Source organism: Camelus ferus, chromosome 7 (assembly GCF_009834535.1).
Source record: "Camelus ferus isolate YT-003-E chromosome 7, BCGSAC_Cfer_1.0, whole genome shotgun sequence".
Taxonomy (NCBI): domain Eukaryota; kingdom Metazoa; phylum Chordata; class Mammalia; order Artiodactyla; family Camelidae; genus Camelus; species Camelus ferus.
The window spans coordinates 16,164,895-16,183,168 of NC_045702.1; the positions used below are offsets into that span (position 1 = coordinate 16,164,895).

General features: G+C 34.5%; 1 protein-coding gene across 8 annotated transcripts in view; it reads left to right on the forward strand.

The window, feature by feature from the left end:
* The window catches only part of LOC102521575 (putative RNA-binding protein Luc7-like 2), a 52,225-nt gene that overhangs the window by 20,526 nt on the left and 13,425 nt on the right, over positions 1 to 18,274 (forward strand). For all 8 annotated transcript variants that reach the window (XM_032483462.1, XM_032483457.1, XM_032483456.1 and 5 more), the window contains 3 exons: positions 9,059 to 9,157; positions 11,907 to 12,017; positions 15,588 to 15,731. In XM_032483462.1, the coding sequence (XP_032339353.1) occupies positions 9,059 to 9,157; positions 11,907 to 12,017; positions 15,588 to 15,731 (354 nt within the window). The remainder of the gene's footprint in view (positions 1 to 9,058; positions 9,158 to 11,906; positions 12,018 to 15,587; positions 15,732 to 18,274) is intronic.

An 18,274-nucleotide genomic window follows, 5' to 3' on the forward strand; every position in this document is an offset into this window, starting at 1 on the left:
AAGTGATAAGAACTAAATCTTTACAAAATTTTCTCAACCACTCACTAAATGTAACTTTCATAGTGAGGGCAGGGACATTGTCCTCAGCATCTAGAACAGTGTCCCTCCATTGTGTTAAAATTTGATCCATGCGAAATAAATGTTTCAAAAACTAACTTTGAGTTTCAGAAATTAATGACTGTGGGGAAAGTGTTACCTTTTAAGAAATAAGGTGCTGGAGAGTATCTTGATTTTGAGTTACTTATCAAAACATGACAAAAGTGGTTTCACATGCAGATGTGAAAAAGTTAGTCTGTAGATACTTTAGATACTTTAAACCCATAATCTCACATCCAGAAAGGGTATGTTTTGGGCTACTTAGGCATTTTTTAAAAATTTACTATTTCTAATGGAGGTACTGGGGATTGAACCCAGGACTAAGTGCATGCTAAGCATGCGCTCTACCACTGAGCTATTCTCCTTTCCCCACTACCTAGGCATTTTTAAACAAATGTTTTAACATTAGCCCAGATTATTGGCTTGGATTTTTTTTTTTTATTTCAATGACAGCCAATTTCTAGAGCTTCTCAATTTGCCAGATGTCAGATAACCCAAATTTTACCAGATCTGGCTTTTGAAGTGTATTATGTCAGATTTGCTGTTTGTATTTTATTCTCAGTTTCTTATAAAAATATGCATTCCTTTAACAAGCCATTCTAGAGAATGCCTAAATCAAAAACACACTTGGTGTATAGGAGAACAGAGGCACACTAAAAGCTTCCCAGTGAATAGTTAGAGCTTTATGGTTAAACTTTAAAAACCCAATCCTGAATATAATTTGGAGCATTGTTGGCAAATTGGCACATGAATACCCTGAGCTATTCAACTTGGGGTACTTATGCCCTTGGGAAATAACCTTTTTCTGTTATTCTGAATAATCATGCATTCGTTTTATATACTTAAAAATAACTTAATATACTTCAGGCTTATGGAAGTGATTTTTTTTAAGGTGACCCAAAGACTAATGTGACCTAGAGAATCTTGTTCTAGTTTAGTCTGTTACTAGTTGAGGTTGGTCAGATATTTTATTTGTCTATGACTTGGTGAAATGGTTAAATATAAGTGTACATGCATGTAAATATGATGAATTGTTGTGCTAATGTCCAGTCCTTGTATGTCAAATACAAATTGATTTTTTTATTCTATAATATTATTGAATCAATTTGCAGAAAGATCTTTTTAAACTTCTTTAATAGAAAATTTCAACTATAAATAAAAATGGAGACTTGTGTAATGAACTTCATTTACCCGTACGCCAACTTCAGCATGTACTTTCCACTTGTTTCATGTATAATTAATTACATCCTCTCTATCCTTTTGTTTGTTTTTTGAAGCAAATCTTGAAACACTTTAAAGTAGCAAAGACTGGTTATTCCCAAGCAAAACAGAATGAGGTCTGGAAGTCATTGTTGAAACAGATTGTTTTTCATAGCCTGGTGCTTGGTCAGCGTATTTCACTGTCACATTTGTTAAATGCTTATCACCTGTGAACCAGGAATCATCCTCTTAGCATTCCCTGAACTCTTTAGATCTTTTTTTAGAGATAATGCAGGTTTATAAACTGCATTTTAACAAGTCTGAAGAAACTAGTATATTCTCTGAGTTTATTCATTGAAAAAGTGAGGATGGAGTTATAAATGAATCATTTGAAAGATGTGGACAATGAACACAGAGCAAACACATGGTAATAAACTAAAACTTGAAATAAATATTTTTATTGTATAGGTGGTTGATTAACCACAAACATCAAGCAAAGTCATGTATTATCACAGGAAATTTCTTTTGTAATATGATGAGTTCTATCTTGATGTGCAGGTGTTAAGACCAAATGGCTTAGTATAATCTTTTCTAATTTGATGATAGTTACTCATTAAGGAAACTTTTAATAGCATTTGGTGTTTTATTCTGACCTGTATTGAATAAAATATCTTGAATACATATTATCCCTTAGACTTTTTTGGTCTACAGGGTCAAAAAAATATAGACATATATTGGTGTACTTGGATAATGTAAGCTATAATCAGATAGATTTTTGTGTGTTCCCCCCACATTTGGCTTTATTATAATAGTATTTAGTGCAATTTAGGTAATATTGGAATTAAGTAGAGGAAGAAATAGAAAATGGCAAGGAAGAGGTATCAGATTAATGAGGGCTAAGTGGAAAAAGTAAAGAGAATTCACAGTAAAAGTTAACAAAAAATTCCCTTTCAGGAAGTGATTTATGTTTTCATGTCTCTGGGAGTGCTGCTGATTGCTAACATCAGCATTCATTCATCTAGTCACTTGACAAATACTTATTGAGGACCTACTCTGTGCTGTGCACAGTGCTGGGAATACAGAAGTGGACAGGGGTTTCTGTTTTAGTAATGGGAGCTTACATCCTAATGTTCTTTCAAAACCAAATATGAGAAGAAATAACGTGATTTCAGGAATGATTTAAGTGCTATGACAGAAATTCATGGTTAGGTCTGAGACAGGGGCAAGGGGCTACTCTAACAGAGTGATTGGAAAAAACTTTTGATGAAATGACATTTGGAGAGATCTAAATGTAAAGAAAAGAAGCCAGTCATTCTTGAGTGAAATTGCCTCCACACAGAAACTTGGTGTTTCCCTGTTATACATATGGTTAAAAATTTAAAATCCTTAGCCTAGTCTCTCTCTCCCTTTAATGAATGAATGAATAAATCAGTTTGGTCCATTTGTTTTGACCAGATTGAAATATTCATTATTGTCTCACTACTTTCCTTACCCAGCATGCTTCTTATTTTTGCCTGTCTCCTTTTCTCTTTCTGGAATACCCTTTCTATACAAATTTAAATCCTGCCTGACTTACCATACACAATTGCGCTGAACCCTAGTGTATTACCTGCTGTCCATACTGCTGAATATGTACTTGTTTTGTCTTGTTTATATATGTCCTTTCTTCCCTCAGTTAGATAGCATAGTCTTTATGGGGCAAGGCCTTTTGTTTTAGTTTTGTCTAGATGTCTTTGCGTATCTAGGATGAGAAATGGATAAGAAGGTATTTCCTGCTATATTCTTCAAAAATAAAAGGTAAAGAAGAGCTTTATTTATCTTTATCCACTCAGGAAAAAGTGAACTGGAGGGTAGGACATTCCACAAGTGACAATGAGCAGTTAAAAGTTGGGAAGTGATAGAAAAGCAGGAACTACTTTCTGCATGCACAGTATGCCCCATTCCTCTTCACCCACCACTCATGTTTGGCTTGTTAGTTTTGAGTGTCAGGACTGGAATTAGGAAAGAAAAACCTTAAGTTTTATTGTAAGACAGTAGTTGCATAACTGAAATTTATATCCACATTTTGTTATTTCAAGGCTTTTTCAATAATATAGTAGATTTTCTCTTGTTCTTGAGCTGGATCTTGAAGCAAGCATTGACAATGGATGACAAAAAGATGTTACAAATGTGAGGAGGAAGAAGGTGAAGATGTAAGAAATGAAGATCAAAGTGTAGGTGATTTGTATTTTGGAGAATAACATTGGCATGGGGATAGTATACGGAACAGTTCAAACGCTGGGCTAGGGGTTTGTATTTCCTGTGTTCTCTGCCCCGCTGTCATGGTTTTGTTTCACTTTTTCTCCAGCTGGTATATATTCCTTTTAGTACTTTACCAGTATTGCTATCTATTCTTACATTCCTTGCTGTCTGGCAAGAATGTCAGTGCATCCAGTAGTGTGATGTTAATGCTTCTAAAACAGATTTTGTCGTGTATTTCTGTCCAAGTAGTGGAGCATTGTTCTCTGCCTTCAGGGTAGATTGTGCATGTGTTGACTCATATCCACAATCTTCCACAATCTAGTCAGTCTGTAATTTAATCCATGAAGTACTTGAGAAATGAGAAGTTCCGAGACATTAAGTGAATTTCTGAGTTAAATAGGTAATAAGAGGTAAAGGGCTATTTTCTGAGTTGGTCAGTGTTCAGTCTGTCTTACTTTATTACTTAGGCAATATTATCTTCAAATATAAGAGGAAAAAGCACAAAACATGAATATTTCCCATAGTTCATCATCTTCATTCCCAGAACTAAACCCTGTTAACAATTGAATGTACATCTTTTACCCTCCTTTCTGTGCATTTTCAAGTTTGTGTGCATACCTGCGTGTCTGTTTTAACAAATGGTGTATTTAAGTTTTTCTCTCTTGTTTTGAAGAAGTTTCCATATTAGTTGTCTACATTTTTTAAATGCCTGTGTAATATTTCACAATATGACTGTTCCCTAAATTATTTATCCAGTGACTATTAATATGTTAGTAGTTTTTGTTTTGGGTGTACAGTGTGGCAGTGAAATCCTTGTATGTACATTTGTTAAATGGGTAAAACAGTATAAAATGCTGTGAGATTATAAAAGAATTCTGTTGCCAAGATCAGATACAGTTATTTGGTCAAGACTTCACGGAGGAACTGGATTTAGGATGGAGAGGACAAAATGTAGAACTGAGTTTATCCAATTAAAAATAAGCATTTTTTTCCATTTTCAGTCTAAGAATTTAGGTATCTTAAATTAAAATTTATAGAAAGAATTTAATTGTGAAGTAAATTACTTGTTAAATTTAAAAATTTAAAACTCTTCCTAGTGGCTTTCATCACAAATAGTTTCTTTAAGTTAAATAACCATACATTTTACTTTGTTCAGTTTGAAGCTCAGTTATTTCAAAGGAGAAGCAGCAGCAGCAAATATCTGTGTGCTTAGTGTTCAAAGCACTATTGCACCATCAGTGATGAAGTCAGGTTTGATTTGGCTTTTGAGGGTTGGTTCGTGCTTGGTCATGGTGTGGTTCCCTCTGGTAGCTTTTTAACTAGATGACTAGGGTCACAGAGAGCATTAATATGAGCATACTTTCCCTTCACTCACTTTTACAGTGACAGGTAATTGGTTTATTTTGGGCTGTTTATTTTTTATTTTAAATACTCCTCCTGTGCATGACCCGATGCCAGAATAAGTGCTTAGTCATGATGTTATGGACAGGAAAATAGATGACTAGTGTCAAGAATTCTGAAAATCTGCCTTGCCACACCTACTGTCCTGCTAGCAATAAGCACTGTGGCTGTGGTGGCGGGGGTGGGGGTGGGGTCTTCCTCCTATGTCTTTGGCCCCCAAATCTACGTTGGTGAACTGTGCAAGACTGTAATGCTGCAGGAGCTGATAGCCCAGAGCAGTGAAAGCCCAAGTTAGTCTACCTTCTGAAGAAGAGGAAAGACAGAAGGATAGTTCAAAACACTTACGAAGGAAAAGAGTTCAAGCAAAGGAGATAATCCAAGGAGAGGCTAAAACGTCCCCCTCCAGAGCTCAGCCCAGTTTTGTCTTGGGGTGCATCTTGACCACCCTTGCTTGTTAAGCCCGGGGCCTCCATGCCAGATGTTCTTCTGTGCCCTCTTTTCCTGGTTTGGGTCATTAAACAAAATTTATTAAGCACTCCTGTATACTTATATACAGGCACAGGTACATAGTAGATAAAACAAAGAAATCCTTGTCCTTGTGGAGCTCACAATTCTCCTTCTACAAATCTGCCTCAAGCCATGTATTCCCCCAGCTCTTCTCACCAGAACTCCACCCCCACTACAGTGATATAATTGGGTCTTTTTTGGTGTTCATTTTGTTCTTGACCCACATAGTTGATTTTCTTCTTTTGGTTGGTTGTGTGGTGTAAATTTAAAGATAGAGTAGGGGAAAGCCTGGAATTCCTGCCAAAGAATAGTATGGGTGGACGAGATGTTTAGGTTTAAACACAGGCAAGGTTTGAGGATAAAAATAAGGGAGATAACTGAAAGAAAGGCAGTAGACAGCTGCTTTGAGTATCTGCTGTGTGCAGAGCTTTTTTAGATGTTATGGGGGATGACTGCCAACTAAAAATGTTAAAAGATAAGTTAGTACTGAAATAATCAAAACTAGCATGATAAAGTGGGACGGGTGTTAAGACTAGTCTAAACAGATTTTCTAGTAAGTACCCTGAAGAAATCAGTCTTTCTGGGCTTCAGTTCCTCTGTGGAATGGGAATAAAACTAGATCAGTGGGTGGTTCACAACAGTGTACATTAAAAACTTCTGGGAGCTTTTACAGTTCAGTTTTTGGAGGGTAGGGTTTGGGCCTATTTACAGAAGCTTCCATCAATATTATTTAAAAGCTTCCCAGGTTCAGATTGAAAACTGCACTGAATGAAAGGCATTTCCAACTATGACGTCTTAACATTTTATGAAATAAGCATAGCATGAAAAACCACAGCTGTGGAAACACATGCTAATAGGACTGTTGGAGTGATTAATGTTAAAATATTAAGAAATCGACTGGCTTATATGGTAAAGGAGGTAACAACATTCTTTTGCCGTTAATTTCTTTCATTTCTATCTTGTTTTCCTGCATGTTTTCTTTTAAAGAGTAGTAAATATTTTTCTACAGCTTTTTCTTAATAAATGTTGCTTAATAAGCAGCTTTAAATTTCCACATGTTTATTGAAAGTTTCAGTTGTGCTGTTTCTTATCACTGGAAAACTCCTTGGTTTGTTAATCCATAGACTAATGAGTGAGAGTAAGCAGTGGGGCCTACCTGGAAAAATCTCAACATCCTCAGCAACACAGTGGCACTTCAGACCATCAGTGTGATGAGGAATTTTATAATGGTGATGTATATACCTTATTGTTTCCCAGAAGATACCTTGGAGAACATTTGTGTATTTATATTTGCCCATTGGTTACTTTATGTAATTAAGAACTGAGGTAATACAGTTTTACTGAGAAACTTTTTTTTTTTTTAGATAGTCATAAAATCTCAGAAAAAAGAATAAAAGCTACCTGATGGTCAAATTGTTTCCTCAGTACTCTGGAAAAATGGTTGTTTAAACTGTATTTGAAACTCTCAGTTATCTAGACACTCACTCACTCCTGAGGAAGCTTATTCCATCTGTGGAAAGCTGATCATTAGAAAGTATTTTCTTATATTGAAAGGGCTGAATTCTGACTCACTGGAGTTCTTTGGGGCTATAATAAAATCTATTTCTGCTTCATATTAAGAAGTTCTTCAGTTGATTGATGACTTTTCACATCTTGATTCTTCTCCAGCTAATTACATCTGTTCTCTAGCTTTTTTGTGTAGTTTTGTTTCGAGACATTTTGTCTAATTTATTCATATCCTTTTGAAATGTGTTAGCACTCAGAATGTGGGGGTTTTTTTGTTTGGAGAGGGGTTTGCTTTTGAAACCGGCTTTCAATAAGTTTTAACCATTTTGCTCATACTGTATTCTGTAAGTTAGTTTTACATCACATAAATTGATCTCAGTCATTCCACACTGTAACCCTTACCCTTGACTAGTTTTTCAATTTGTTTGATTTTTTTACTCATACCTAGTTATTTGTAAATTTCACTTTCTAAATGTAATTATAGGACTTCACATTTATTTCTTTACATTAAATTTTTACTACTCTGTCAATATTTTTGAACCTTAATCCAGTGAATTCACTATCCTTTTTAGCTTGGGATATTGTATAGAACTGATGGTCATGTCCTTTGTTATACATGTCTTAGTGGTTAGCAAAGACGTTAAATAGGCAAAGTCATTTCTAGATAGTATATACAAAGCTAAGGCCCAGATCTATGTGCTATAGATACGCTAGTCCTCTTCCTTGCTGCTAGAAACTTCCCTCTGATTGAGTAATGCTGACTTTTTTTTTTTTTTTTTTAAAGATCTGCTTTCTAAATCTTCTGTAAAACCAGAGCACTTTTTTCTTGACTTTTCCCAAGATTAGTGTGCTGCTTCTCACTTTTTAGATTCGGTTTAAACATACCCTCTTCAGAAGGATCTTCTCTGACTGCTTCATCCCAAGTAGCCTCCCATAGTAATGGAAGCCTTACTATTTTATTAGATCACTTTGTTCAGAGACACAATTTTGCTTTATTATTTGTTCCCCCTCTTCTAGAGTGTCAGCTCCATAAGGTCAGAGACCATTTCTTTGCCAGTTAGTGCCATGTCCCTAGTATGGTGCCTGGCACAAGTTAGATACTCAGTTATCAGCTGACTTTACTGCTGCAGTGTTTTGTAGTTTTATTTTATGTATAGTTTGTGTAACAAAAACAAAAGGAATGTTTATGATACTTTTTTGAATTACTGTATTTCCTTTCACCAGCCTTCAGAGATTGAGACATTCCCGTGATGGGCTAGCATGCCTCCAATTGGAAAATCTCTGCTTTACTTTGATCACTTTTAATCACATCTGTAATTAACTTTACATCTAGCCCATTTTTTTGTATTCAGTATGCTTCCAAATGGATTTTGTGAAAGATCTCATCAGTTGCCCAGATACATGTAAAAATGGACAGAGTTTTAGAAATTTTTGTCTCAGGAGAAAAGCCTCTAGTTGGATAAATAATATCTGATTGGAATTCCAAGTAGAAGGATCCTACCACATTCCTTATTGAAATGAATACCTACTATGTATTTATTGTATTTCCCTGACACATGCTTATCATAAGTGGGGTTAGACACTTATTTCTGTGACATCATATTGGGTTTTAATAAATTATCTCTGCTAGTTCATTTGGAGTCTTGTCTGGAATCCATATAGGATTACCAGTCTTGTTTAAGGACTTCAGCTTTATTTGAAAATTAGAATGTTCAGAGAATACTAACTGTATAAGTCAGTAGTGTGATTTACACATTCTTAGTTTTATTTTAAATTAACTGTTAACTTTATCTTTTCTGTATTAAAGGGCCAAGTGAAACATGTTTTGAGATAGAAGCTGGAAGCTTTTTTCAGATTCTGACAGTCTTTTTCTTTGTCCATTTGTTCTTTAGTGCAAAGGTGGTCATGGTTCCCATCTGTTAGTAGACAGAATTCATGCGCGTTTTTTCTGGCACCAGGTTTTATACTTGTCTACAAAATTTTGTAATTTGAAAGTCCAGAAATAAAGAATCATCTGAATGACTTATTTTAAAGAGAACTATGGCTGTTAATGAGTTTTTGAAAAATGTATTTTCTGTTTTAATAATATGTTTTTTTCCCCCCCCAGAGAATGGATCTTGGAGAATGTCTGAAAGTTCATGACCTGGCTTTAAGAGCAGATTATGAAATTGCATCCAAAGAACAGGATTTTTTCTTTGAACTTGATGTATGTGATTTTGCTTTAATGGGTTCGATTATCTGTAAAACATTTTGAATATGGATTAATGTCTCATAATGAGAAAAGGCTGTTAGCAGATGATCTTTTTTGTGGTTATATGAAGGGTAATACTAAATTAAGTAAGATTATGTGCTTTCTTGACCAACAGTATTTTTTTTAAAAATCTTAAAATGAATATTTTAAGAAAATGTGTGAGAGTCATGTAATTCATGTGTTCTTCTGAAAATTAAGCATATTCTTCCCAATAAGTTAGTGGGTGCTTAAGGAAATACCAATGTAAGCAAATGTAAACAACTAATTTCTAGTGTATATAAAGCCCTTTAATAATCTACTGGATTTTTACATTAATATTTATTTTTATATTTGTAAATACATATATAGAGGGGGAGAATATTAAGGGCAATGTTGTTTTTTACGTAAAACTAGTAGAAGAGAGATTAGAGGAAATAGAAGATACCACTTATGTATCTAAAGGGCTCAAACTCTTGACTTTATATTGTTTATACAAACATGAGAATTGTTGGTATGGAAATAAGGAAACTTTATTTATAGAAGACATACCAGTCAGCATTAGATAAAACATACTAATGAGCACAAATCTTATGATGAGTTTTTTTCAATAAGATAATAGACACTTTATTTGGTTTGGGAGGTAAAGTGGTAAATAGACCCCTCCCCCCACCTACTTCCCTGAACTTCCAAGAATTTCTGCTAATGCAAATGCAGTTATCCATGTAAACAGAGTTTAACATGGCACTGGAGCATTTGGGGAAAGACCCTGAAGTAATTGGGTTGTGATTTAATATATACTGAGCATAAAATACAGTAGAAATTCATCACCACCTAGATGTAGGCATATGGGTCTTCATGTTGTTTTCAGTCTTTTTCTGTCATGGTATAATAATGCTTTGTTTTTATATATTGAGTGTCGACGAAGTAAGTTTCTACAAATAGAATAACTCAGTCAAAGAGCAATTTTGCCAGGTTGCTTCCAATGAGAATTATGAATTTATATTCCCACTAGTATGTATGAAATGATCTGTTTCCCATATGCCACATAGTTTGTTGTCAAGATTTCTTTGCAGCTTTGATAGATGAAATGTGGAATATAAGTGTCAGTGTACATTTGCTATTTGCCAATCTTGGATGTCAGTATTTTTCTAATTGATTTATACTGACTCTACATATTATGAAAATTAGTCCCTTTTCTCAGCTAATACGTTGCAATTTTTTTTCTGTTTCTCTTTTGGTAGTTGTGAGCCTTGCAAAATATTTTTATAGTTGTCTTGTGTATTAATCTTTTAAAAATCTGTTGGATTAATTCAAAAGGCTTTCCCTTTTCTGATGTGATCAAAGTTCTCTCCCATGGTTTCTTCTGGTATTTCTGTGGCTTCGTTTTACACATTTAAATATGTGATTCAACTTAAATTTATTCTGGTCTAAGGATCTCTCTTTCTTTTTCCAGATGACTACTTAGTTGACCCAATACTATTTATTGAATTAGTTCATCTTTTCCCAAAAGGAAATTTCAATAGATTTCTGTTGTGATGTTTAAAGATAAAATTTAAATTATAAAAGAGTTAAATAGCTATTTCTTTGCCATTACAGATAAAAGCTTTTACTTTGCACTTTCATGAAACTCACGGGTTAACCAACCATTTTTAGAATTTGATACATGTTGAATAAAGTTACATTTTAAAACATTTGTGATTTTTTAAAATAATTTTTTAATAATTTTTTTGTTTGTTTTATTTTGTGGGGGAGGTAATTAGGTTTTTAAAGTTTATCTTTTTAATGGAGGTACTGAGGATTGAACCCAGGACCTCATGTATGCTCGGCAGGCACTCTACCATTAAACATTTGTGTTTTAAATTAGCTTTAATTAAAATATAAAAGTCTAAGTTGCTTAGTTTGGGAATAAATCGTAGAAGTTTACTTTTAAATGAACTATTATTACAGATGTATTAATATATGCCTGATAAATATCATTTATATAAATATTGAACTGGATTTTTGCAATGTAGATACTACTGAAATTCTCGTTTTGAGAAAAGGGCAAGTTTCCCTGATTATGACATTTTCTTTAAAAAATTTGAAAAACAGTAAAACAATTAAAAGTTATCTGTATATTTAGAAATAATTAACATTTTACGTATGCTCTTCCATTTTTTTCTATGCTTTATTTTATAAATTGGGGTTTTATTACATATAACAGTCTAACTTTTTATGTACAAATGAATCATGTCCTTAAGTGTTGTACTAACACCTTCTTTAAAATAGCTGCAGATCAAATTTTCTATGTGTTACTTGGATATTTAGGCTATTTACAACTTTTCACCATTAAAGATAACAATGTGAAGGATAGCTTTGAATATTCTTTCATACACCTATGATTACTTTCCTAATAGATTTCTAGGAGTAAAGTTACTAAGTTTGGGGACAGTTTTAAGGCTTTCAATAAGTTACCATGTTGTCTTTTTATTAAGGTTATGCTGGTTTGTGCTTCCTTCAGCAGAGTATGAGAGTGGCAGTTTCCTTACCATTCCTGGGAATTATATATATGTTTGTGTTTATTATTTGTTTATTGTCAGTTTGATAGATTATGAATAATGAGTCAATTTATCATTGAACCTACTTTTGTTATCTTTTTTACTCATAAGCATAATTTTTGAGTAAAGATTTTTTTTAATAAAGTTGATTTTTCCTGCAGTAATTGTCATTTAATCAAACTTTGTAGGCTATGGATCATCTGCAGTCATTCATTGCAGACTGTGATCGAAGAACAGAAGTGGCTAAGAAAAGGTTAGCAGAAACTCAAGAAGAGATTAGTGCTGAAGTGGCAGCAAAGGTAAGATTTTTAATCATTTCATTAGTACAAAGAATAGTTTTACTTCACTACTTCTATTTTAACTTTTTATTTTGAAATAATTACATTCATAGGAGGTTGCAAAGACACATATAGGGAAATTTTATGTACTTTAACTCTAGCCTCCCTTATGTTAACTTCTTAGACAACCTTAGTACAGTATTAAAGCCAAGAAATTGATATTGGACTAATCCTTACATTTCATTCAGATTTCACCAGTTATGCGTGTGTGTGTGTGTGTGTGGCTCTATGCAGTTTTATCACACGTGTAACTTGGGTAACTACCACTGTAATTTAGTTACCTAACTGTGTAGCATCACCACAGTACTCCTTCATGTTACGCCTTTATAGCCACACCAGTTCCCCCTTTTTCCAAGCCCCTGGCTGCCACTAATCTGTTTTTCATCTCTATAATCATGTTATTTCATTGAATATTATATAAATGGAATCATGCAGTATGTATCCTTTTTGAGATTGGCTTTTTTCACTCAGCATAACTTTCTTGAGATTGTACAAATTGTATCAATAATTCATTCCTTTTTATTTCTAAGTAGTATTTCATTGTATGGATATACCACAGTTAAACCATCTACACATTGAAGAACATTTCTGTTATTAGCTAATACCAGTAAAGCTGCAATAAACATTTGTGTACTGATTTTTGTATGGACATAAATTTTTATTTCTCTGGGGTAAATGCCCAAGAATGCAGTTGCTGGGTCACTTAGAAAGTCTATTTTTAGTTTTGAAAGCAAGTGCCAAACTTTTCCAGAGAGTGGCTATACCACTTTTATATTCCTGCCAGCAGTGGTCAGTCAGTGATCCAGTTTCACATCCATGCCAACATTTGATAGTGTCACTATGTTTCATTTTAATCATTCTGCAAGGTGCATGGTGATATCTCATTGCAGTTTCAATTTGCATTTCTCTAATGACTAATGATGCTGAACATTTTTTTCACATACTTATTTGCCATCTGTATAACCTCTTCAGTGAAATGTCTGTGTATGTCTTATGCCCATTTTCCAAGTAGATTACTTATTTTTTTTAATGTTGTGTTTTAAGTGTTCTGCTTTACTCACTTCTTTGTTGGGGGGGGGGTGATTATTAAGTTATTTATTTTTTTAGTGGAGGTGCTGGGGATTGAACCCAGGACCTTGTGCATGCTGGGTAGGCACTCTACCACTAAGCTATACCCTCCCCGCTTACTCATTACTATTTTAAAATGTTTTATTGTGAATTTAAATGCAAAAAGTACAGTGAACCCCAGTGGATTCAAAGCCATCAGTTTCCTCCTGTTTCATTATTTTAAAAGCAGATTTTAGATGTCATAATCATTTCATCTTTAAAACATAACCACAAAATCATATTCCTAAAAGTAACAATAATTATGTAATATCCAGAATGTGTTTCTTTTTCCTATGTAGAGTTGGTTTGCTCTAATCAGAATTCAAAAGTCCATACATTGACTTATTGATTTGATAACTTACTACTTCATAATATTTCATACCATTCAATATAGTCTAGCACATTTTATGAAAATGCAGAATGGAGATGAAGAGTTAACCCAATAGAGTTTAGGTGACAGCATTAAATATAGTGCTCAGATATGTGTGTACAAAGGGAAGTGAATTCCCTTGTTTGAGGAGAGGGTTACTTTTAACCAACTTTTTTTGGAAAGTTCTCTTAAGACTATAAAGATGAGCATCCTAACATACAAGGGATCTCATATCTCATGGTTGAAAGAGATCCACAGGTGCTGGCTAGACCCCAGCTGTCGTGGTTTACACAGCATTGTATTGGTTATCCATAACTACAAGAGTGCTGTTTAATAGGCTTCCTCAAATTTAAAATATTTATTTAGCCCATGAGTCTGTAGTCAGTGATTTAGGCTAAGCTTGACTAGGTAGTTATTCCTGTTTCAGCTGGACTCATGTACATATCTTCCAGTCAGCTGGAGGCTGCTGAACTGTGCCCAGAAGGCTAGCCTGGCCAGGTTCTCATGGTGGTATCAGAGGTGCTGAAGCATCAAGCCCAGCCATGCAAGCACTTTTTAAGCCTTTCCATATGTCATACTTGCTACCGTCCTATTAACCAAAGCCAAGCCAATTACATGGCCAAGTTCAGTCAGTGCATATGGTTCTCAGTTACGTAGCAAAGGGCATGGATATAGAAAGGGTGAAGAGCTTTGAGCATTAATGCAGTCAGTCTGTGGTAGTAGTAGAAGAATTTTATTAAAGAGTTAGGATAATGATAATAGAGTTGGGAATTTATTTGAGGGACAAATTTACCTCAGATTGAAGACAATTTAAGAAGTAAAGATTATTGGCACACTACTTTGTCGGGACTGGATGTCCAGATCAAATTAAAACCTTCTTTGCTAATATAATTGGCTACACAGGCTGAATACTTATTTTGTAGCCAAAATCAAGACTGTGTAGTACACCAGAAATGGATACAACATTGTAAACTGACTATACATCAATAAAAATATAATATAAATACCAAAAAAAAAAAAAGACAGTATATGTTAATGTGTCATTAAAACAGGAATGAACTAGATTCCCAGGGTGATGGTGGTGAGGAGACATCAAATCCTAAGGCAAGAATTAGTCCCAATGGAAAGACATGGACTGAGGGAGAAGGGGTGCCATGTTAGACTACTGAAAATCAGTCGTGTGCTGCACAGTGCATGTACAAGGTGTATTTTCTCACTCTCACAACTTCATGAGATAGGTATTACCCCTACTTCTCAGATGAGGAAGTAGATTCAGGTCATGTAATCTGGTTACAGTTCCACAGCTAGTAATTGACAGTAAGCTAGAGGGACTCTAAAGCTATCTATTTGCTTTGAAGGGTATCCACCAGTTCATTCCTTTTACTCATATTTGAGCCTATGCTATTTCTTGGACATTGGAAATACAAGAATGGGAAGTCTTTAAAGTGGTGTGATACATATAAAATAACTGTCATAAAAATACAAAGGTGGCACAAAGGAGGGGTGGCTCTCTCTGCTTAAGTGTCTTAAGTGAGGGTCAGATGTGGTGATTGTTCAAGAATGCTTCACAGAATAGACTCTTCAGTTGGATCTTACTGAATGGATAGACATACATGAGGCAGGTAAGGGAGGTAACGGATGACATCCCAGGAAGAGGGAGCAGTGTGTGCAAAGTCACAGAGGCAGAAAACAGGGTAAGTTTGGGAAACTATAACTGTAGATTTGTTGCAGAGTCGGAGAACAGAAAGAGATGGTTTGGAAAGGTACAGAGTGCCAGATTGTGGAAGAAAATGTATTTTATACTTGGAATACACTGTCAAAGCAGAGGTTGAAGAGTAATAGTTATATTGAGATCAGTTATATCCTTGACCTTACTGAAGTAAAGGCAGGCAGACTCAACATCCTATGTCCCACCGGTTCACTTAACGATGTGCTCAGAAAGCATTATTTACACTCATATTGCCTTAGATAACTGTCTTTTCTAGCATTTATGAAATTTTTTAAACTTTGGTACATTCTGCTTTTTATTCATGATCTTTTCTGTTTCTTTCTAGGCAGAACGTGTTCATGAGTTAAATGAAGAAATTGGTAAATTGTTGGCTAAGGTGGAACAGCTAGGAGCTGAAGGGAATGTGGAGGAATCCCAGAAAGTAATGGATGAAGTAGAGAAGGCACGGGCAAAAAAAAGAGAAGCAGAGGTAACTTACTTTAGCAGCTATATTCCTAAAGAATGCATATTTGACTGGAAATTATTGAAAAGTTATTACTATTTAAACCAATTTAAAATATTAGTCTGTGTCATACTGATGGGTTGTATATCAAAATTAGTGGGATTTTTTGGAATTTAGAGTCATTGATCTGTTGAAATTTATAACAGTAAATGAAGTAAACTAAGCAAGTCATACACAGCAGTCACACATGTAAGTAGACCCAGTGCAGTCTTCATACACGTGGTCACTGCGATGCCATCCCTACTCCATCCCCACGCAGCTGCAATGTTCTCCCTTGTCTTCCCACCTTAGCATAGTCTGCTAACACCCTGGGAACTCCCTCTCGTTCTTTCTCCACGTACAGGTCAAAATCTGGTACCTGCAGACAAAGTTACATTTTGTCCCCCTCCGCCAGTGTTTATTAGAAAATTGAATGCCTTCAGATGAGATTGTACTCTCCCCTTTTGCCATAATCTCCATTGAGCCTAACTGTATCACACTTGGGTTTGATTTGTTATTCTCTAGCCTCTTAAGGCAGAAGCTTAGATCATTGATTTTAGACCATTAAATGCTGTAAGTTTTCTTCTAAGCATGACTGTAGCTGCTTCTCACAGATTTTCATATGTGTTTTTATTTTCATTCATTTCTAAATATTTACTAATATTGCTTGTGATTTTTTTTTTTTTTTGACCTGTGGGTTATTTAGGCATGTGTTTAGTTTTTCTATATTTGGAGGTTTTCCAGATATTTTTCTGTTACTGATACTAATTTATTTCTGTTGTGGTCAGAGAATGTGTGTGTGATTTCAGTTCTCTTAAGTATATCAGTACTTGTTTTGTGTCCGTGCATAAGGTCTGCCTTGGTGAATGTTCCATCTACATTTAAAAACAATGATACTCTGCCTTGTTAAATGGAGTGTTCTATAAATAGAATGTCAATTGAGTCAAGATAGTTGATAGATTTGTTCGAGTCTTCTATATCCTAATGATTTTCTGCCTCCTTGTTCTACTACTCACTGAGAGGAGTGTTGAAGTGTCTAACTAGAATTGTGGATTTGTTTGTTTATGCTTTCCATCTTGTCAGTTTTTGATCATATATTTTGAAGCTCTGTTATTAGGTTAGTATATATTTAGGATTGTTACTATCTTTCGATTAATTTAACTCTTTATTACTTTGAAGTGTCCTTCTTTGTCCCTAGTGATGTCCCTTGTTTTGAAATCTCCTTCGTCTGCTAGTAATAAAAGCTTCTCTAGCTTTTTTCATAAGCGAAACCACTGGAGGGGGAAAGAGGTGTAACTAATAGTAGAAACAAAATGGAATCCTAAAAAGAATACTTAATCCAAAAGAAAGGCAGAAGAAAGGGAACAAACAGAAAATAAATAGGATGGTAGATCTAAACCCAGTGTACCAATAATTATATTAAATGTAAATAGTCTCAGCAATCCAATTAAAAAGCAGAGATTGTGAGACTGGATTTTTTTTTTTTTTTAAACAAGACTTAGCTATATGCTAGCTACAAGAAACCCACTCTGGAAGTATGAAGACACAAGATTACAGGTTCTGGGCTGGGGAAAGATATTATCAAGAAGCTATTCTTGATCGTTTTAATGTCTTAATATTATGATTCTTTAAATGTAGTTAATACCAATCCAGAAAATGAATACTATGAATTTTAAAGTGCAAAATATTTTATAGCTAGTTTATTTCCCCAGAAAACTCTTGGGTAATGAATCCAGCGAGCATTATTTTCCTTCCATATATTGCAGTTTTCATAAAACTTCATGTATATATATACTTGGAGTTTTACTGGTATTACCCTGTAGCTTGACATCATTAGCCTGTTACGTTTTATCATCCATTGACTTCTACTTGGGACAGTGCATTACAAAATGTACTTGCCTATTCTAGATTGTGTTCAACTGTACATAATAGAAAATTTAACTTATTAATGACTTAACCAAAGAAAGGTTTTATTTTTCTCATTTAATAAATAACTTGAGTTTAGAAAGTCTGGGGCTGGCCCAGCAGCTTCATGATGCCATCTAGCACACAGCCTGCTTCTAGCTTTGTTTTTGAGATCAAACTCCCCAACCTCACAAAAATGGCGACATTGCAATAAAAATTGTGGCATATTAAAAAAAAAAAAAAAGCCATCCTTACTACGTGACTTTGTCTTTATGCTTATCTCTTTGTGTTAGTCATGTGTCCACTAAGCCTAAAGCCTTTCCTTTGTGCACAAGTAGAAAGAGGAGGAATAACAAGGCATGAAAATTGAGTTGACTTGCCTTGTGTGTCATGCTTTGGGGTTTCCTTTTTAAAAATTTTTAATTTTGAAATATTTCAAGAAAAGTTAAAACATTATATGAAAAATTTCCCTATATCCTCCACCCAGATTCCTCAAATGTTAACATTTTACCACATTTGCTATATCATTCTCCTCCTGTATGTGTGTATTTGAACTGTTTAACAATCAGCTATAGATATGATGCCTTTTTATCCCTGAATACTTCAATGTGTATTTTTTAAAAACA